At 37.2% G+C, this 3,882-nt stretch overlaps 1 protein-coding gene across 1 annotated transcript; it reads left to right on the forward strand.

Moving 5' to 3' along the window:
• Positions 1-3,086: 3,086 nt before the first annotated feature.
• LOC127082042 (uncharacterized) lies at positions 3,087-3,524 on the forward strand. Its single transcript, XM_051022264.1, has one exon. The coding sequence runs from the start codon at positions 3,087-3,089 to the stop codon at positions 3,522-3,524; it is 438 nt and encodes a 145-aa protein (XP_050878221.1).
• Positions 3,525-3,882: the final 358 nt, after the last annotated feature.

Raw genomic sequence — 3,882 nt, forward strand, 5'->3', positions numbered from 1 at the left:
TAGGAAAAGATGATACTGACACTAAACCCCATAATATGGTTCTATGGAACTATGAGGGAATGGTTGGTACTACAATGGGGGTAATCCAAGTGGACCTTACAGTTGGCACCATTACAAGTCCAACTATGTTTAACGTCATAACGTCAATTTGATAACTATGTCTGAGTCAAAGACATTGGAAAAGATTTCGTCTTATATAGCCGAAAACAATTTAAAAGCAGTCTTAGAGGCTGAAGTCAAATACATGGTTTTCGAAGCCAAAAGGAATGAAGCGCACTTAGAAGGTCATGGTAAGGACTTCAAGCCAAAACCACCTGATAAGGTTCAAGATGAAGTGCAAGGCCAGAGGCTTGATGCCATTTATGATGAAGAGCCTTTGGGTTTCGAAAAGGATCCGTTGGAAAATGACATAAAGATGCTAGCATAAGATCCTTTAGAAGAGATCGATCTGGGTGAGGGGGCAACCAAAAGACCAACATACATAAGTGCCAACATTAGCCCAGAACTCAAGGTCAAAGTAATCCAATTGTTGGAAGAGTACAAGGACTGCTTCGCCTGGGATTACGACGAGATGTCGGTTTTAAGCAGGGAATTGGTCGAACTAAATTTACCTATAAATCTTGGGAAGAAGCCAATAAAGCAGACTCCAAGGCGTTTCGCACCTGAAGTTCTGTAAAAAATCAAGGAAGAGGTCGAAAGGATTCTCAAGTGAAATTTCATTCCTACTACCAAGTATGTCGAATGGATTGCTAATGTTATACAAACCATTAAGAAAAATGGCACTTTGAGGGTTTGCATTGACTTAATAGATTTGAATGTTGCAACCCCAAATGATGAATATCCAATGCCCGTAGCATAAATACTTTTTGATTCCACTGCAGGGCACGAATATCTTAGTATGCTTGATAGATATTCTGGGTATAACCAGATTTTCATTGCTGACGAAGATGTGCCAAAAATGGCATTTCGATGTCCCAGAGCCTTAGGCACCTAAAAATGGATGGTGATGCCTTTTGCCTAAAAAATACTAGGGCAACTTATCAAAGAACAATGAACTCTATATTTCATGACTTTATTGAAACTTTCATGCAAATTTGTATTGATGACATTATGGTTAAGTCTGTTTCAGGAAGAAGCCATATAGGCCATCTTCGACAATCATTCGAAAGAATGCCGAAAAATGGTTTAAAGATGAATCCTCTTAAATGTGGTTTTTATGTGTAGGCTGGGGATTTTCTAGACTTTGTGGTCTATAAGAAAGGAATCGAAATTAGCCAAAACAAGACCAAGGCCATCATGGAAGCGAAAGCGCCATCAATGAAGAAGGAACTGCAATCGCTGCTAAGAAAGATCAACTTCCTAAGGAGGTTCATCTCAAACTTAAGTGGCAAGACTCAAGCCTTCTCACCTATAGTCCAACTCAAGAAGGAAGGTTTTGAATGGGGGCAAGCACAACAAGCGGCTTTCGACAAGATCAAAGATTACCTTGTTCACCCTCCAATTATGGCGCCTTGTTGTAGGAATAGAAGTATGAGATTGTACATATCTACATCTGATATGACTTTAAGGAGCATGTTGGCTCAAGAGGATGAAAATGGCATCGAAAGATCCCTTTACTACCTTAGTAGAGTCTTAAATGATGCAAAAACTAGATATAGTACAGTCGAAAAGTTATGTCTATGTCTATATTTCACATGTACAAAATTGAAGCATTATATGAAGCCAATTGATGTTTATGTTTTGTTTCACTATGAAATTATTAAACATATGTTATCGAAACCAATTTTACATAGTCGAATTGGTAAATGGACATTGGCCTTAATTGAGTATTCTTTAACCTACATGCCTTTAAAGGCTGTTAAGGGACAAGTGGTAGCAAACTTTATAGTCAACCACTTTATAGTCGAAAACTCCCTAAACTATCTGGAGCTTAAACCCTTGAAGTTATACTTTGATGGTTCTAGTCATAAAGATGGAACGGGTGTGGGAGTATTAATTATTTCTCCTAACAAAATTCCAACAAAATTCAAGTACAAGGTCGAAGGCCTTTGTTCAAACAATGAGGCTGAATATGAGGCTTTGATAGCCGAACTTGAGATCTTGTTGGAATTGGGGGCAACTTGAGTCGAAATAATAGGTGACTCAGAGTCAGTTGTAAAACAAATTACAAATGAGTATAAGTGTGCTAAAGAAAATCTTATAATGTACTTTGTAATAGACAAAAGACTATTACGAAGGTTCAAAATGGTAAGCATTCGACACATACCCCGACTTGAGAACCAAGAGGCCAATGACTTGGCCCAAATTGCTTCTGGATATAAGATTTCAAAAGAAAAATTGCAAGATGCAATCGAAGTTAGAGGAAGAGTTGTGTCAACTAGATTGTCCCCATCAGATTTAGAAACAACAAAGTTAGGTTATACTGACGAAGAGAATTTTAAGATACTAGCCATAGATAGTTTGGCAGATGAAGATTGGAGAAAGACAATAGTAGAATAATTAGAAAATCCAACAACGTCTACTGAACGAAAAGTCAGGTATCGCGCTTAAAGTTATATTCTTATGGGGGAAAATTATTTAAAAAGATGCATGAATAAGTCTTACTCAAATGCCTTAGCGAATCTGAGGCATATTTATCTCTCTCTAATGTCCATAGTGGGGCATGTGAGGCACATCAGGTAGGCCACAAGATGAAATGGTTGTTGTTTCGACAAGGGATGTATTGGCCTACCATTCTTAAGGATTGTTTTGAATTCACTAAAGATTTCAAGATACATGCAGGCATACAACATGTCTCTGTAAACGAACTACACTCCATTGTGAAGCCTTGGCCCTTTAGATGTTGGGCGTTGGATCTAGTTGGAGAAATTCGACCAATATCATCTAAGAGTCAAAGATACATTATAATGGGTATATATTATTTCACTAAGTGGATTGAGGCTATACCTTTGGCGAATGTTGATCAAGAAGTAATGATCAAATTCATCCAAAGGCACATAATTTATATGTTTGGAATCCCAGAAACTATTACAACTGATCTAGGATCAGTCTTCACTTGTCGAAAGTTTCAGGAGTTTTCTAAAAAAATGGGGTTCAAGCTATTGACATCTACACCTTATTATGTTAAGACAAATGGTAAAGTCGAAGCAGCAAATAAGGTAGTTATTGGCTTGATTAAGAAACATGTGGGAAAAAATCCAAGGAATTGGCATAAGACATTGGACCAGATTTTATGGGCATGTCAAACCTCCCCTAAAGAGGCTACAAATACTACGCCTTTTCGACTGACATATGGTCACGATGCAGTATTACCAGTCGAAATCTATCTTCAATCAACTAGAGTCCAAAGGCAAAATGAGATTCCATATGAATCCTATTGGAACATGATGTTGTACGAGTTAGTTGACTTAGATGAAGAAAGGTTAAAAGCCTTAGAGTTATTAAAGAGGCAGAAAAAGAGAGTAGAGAAATCATACAATAAAAAGGTTAAACTTAAAGCGTTCTCACCTGAATACTTAGTTTGAAAAGTAATCCTACCCATGGATCGAAAGGATAAAGCATTGGGTAAATGGTCCCCTAAGTGGGAAGGCCCTTTTCAAATTATCCAAGTCTTTTCTAATATCGCATACGAGATCGAAGAATTAAATGAAGAACGAAGACTCCTAAGAGCAAACGGGAAATATTTGAAAAAATATAGGTTGGTGCTTCGGGAAGTAAAAATACTGACATGATAATTCATACACAACAATCGAAGCCAAAATGGAAATTCAAAATAGATAATGCCAAGATGGATAAGTCATTACACAAATGCCACGAAAGGCTTAAAGTCATTACACAAAAAACCAAAATCCTTCAAAGTCAAAGTTCAACAATTATAACTAA

The sequence above is a fragment of the Lathyrus oleraceus genome, chromosome 5 (genome assembly GCF_024323335.1).
Source record: "Lathyrus oleraceus cultivar Zhongwan6 chromosome 5, CAAS_Psat_ZW6_1.0, whole genome shotgun sequence".
NCBI classification, from domain to species: domain Eukaryota; kingdom Viridiplantae; phylum Streptophyta; class Magnoliopsida; order Fabales; family Fabaceae; genus Lathyrus; species Lathyrus oleraceus.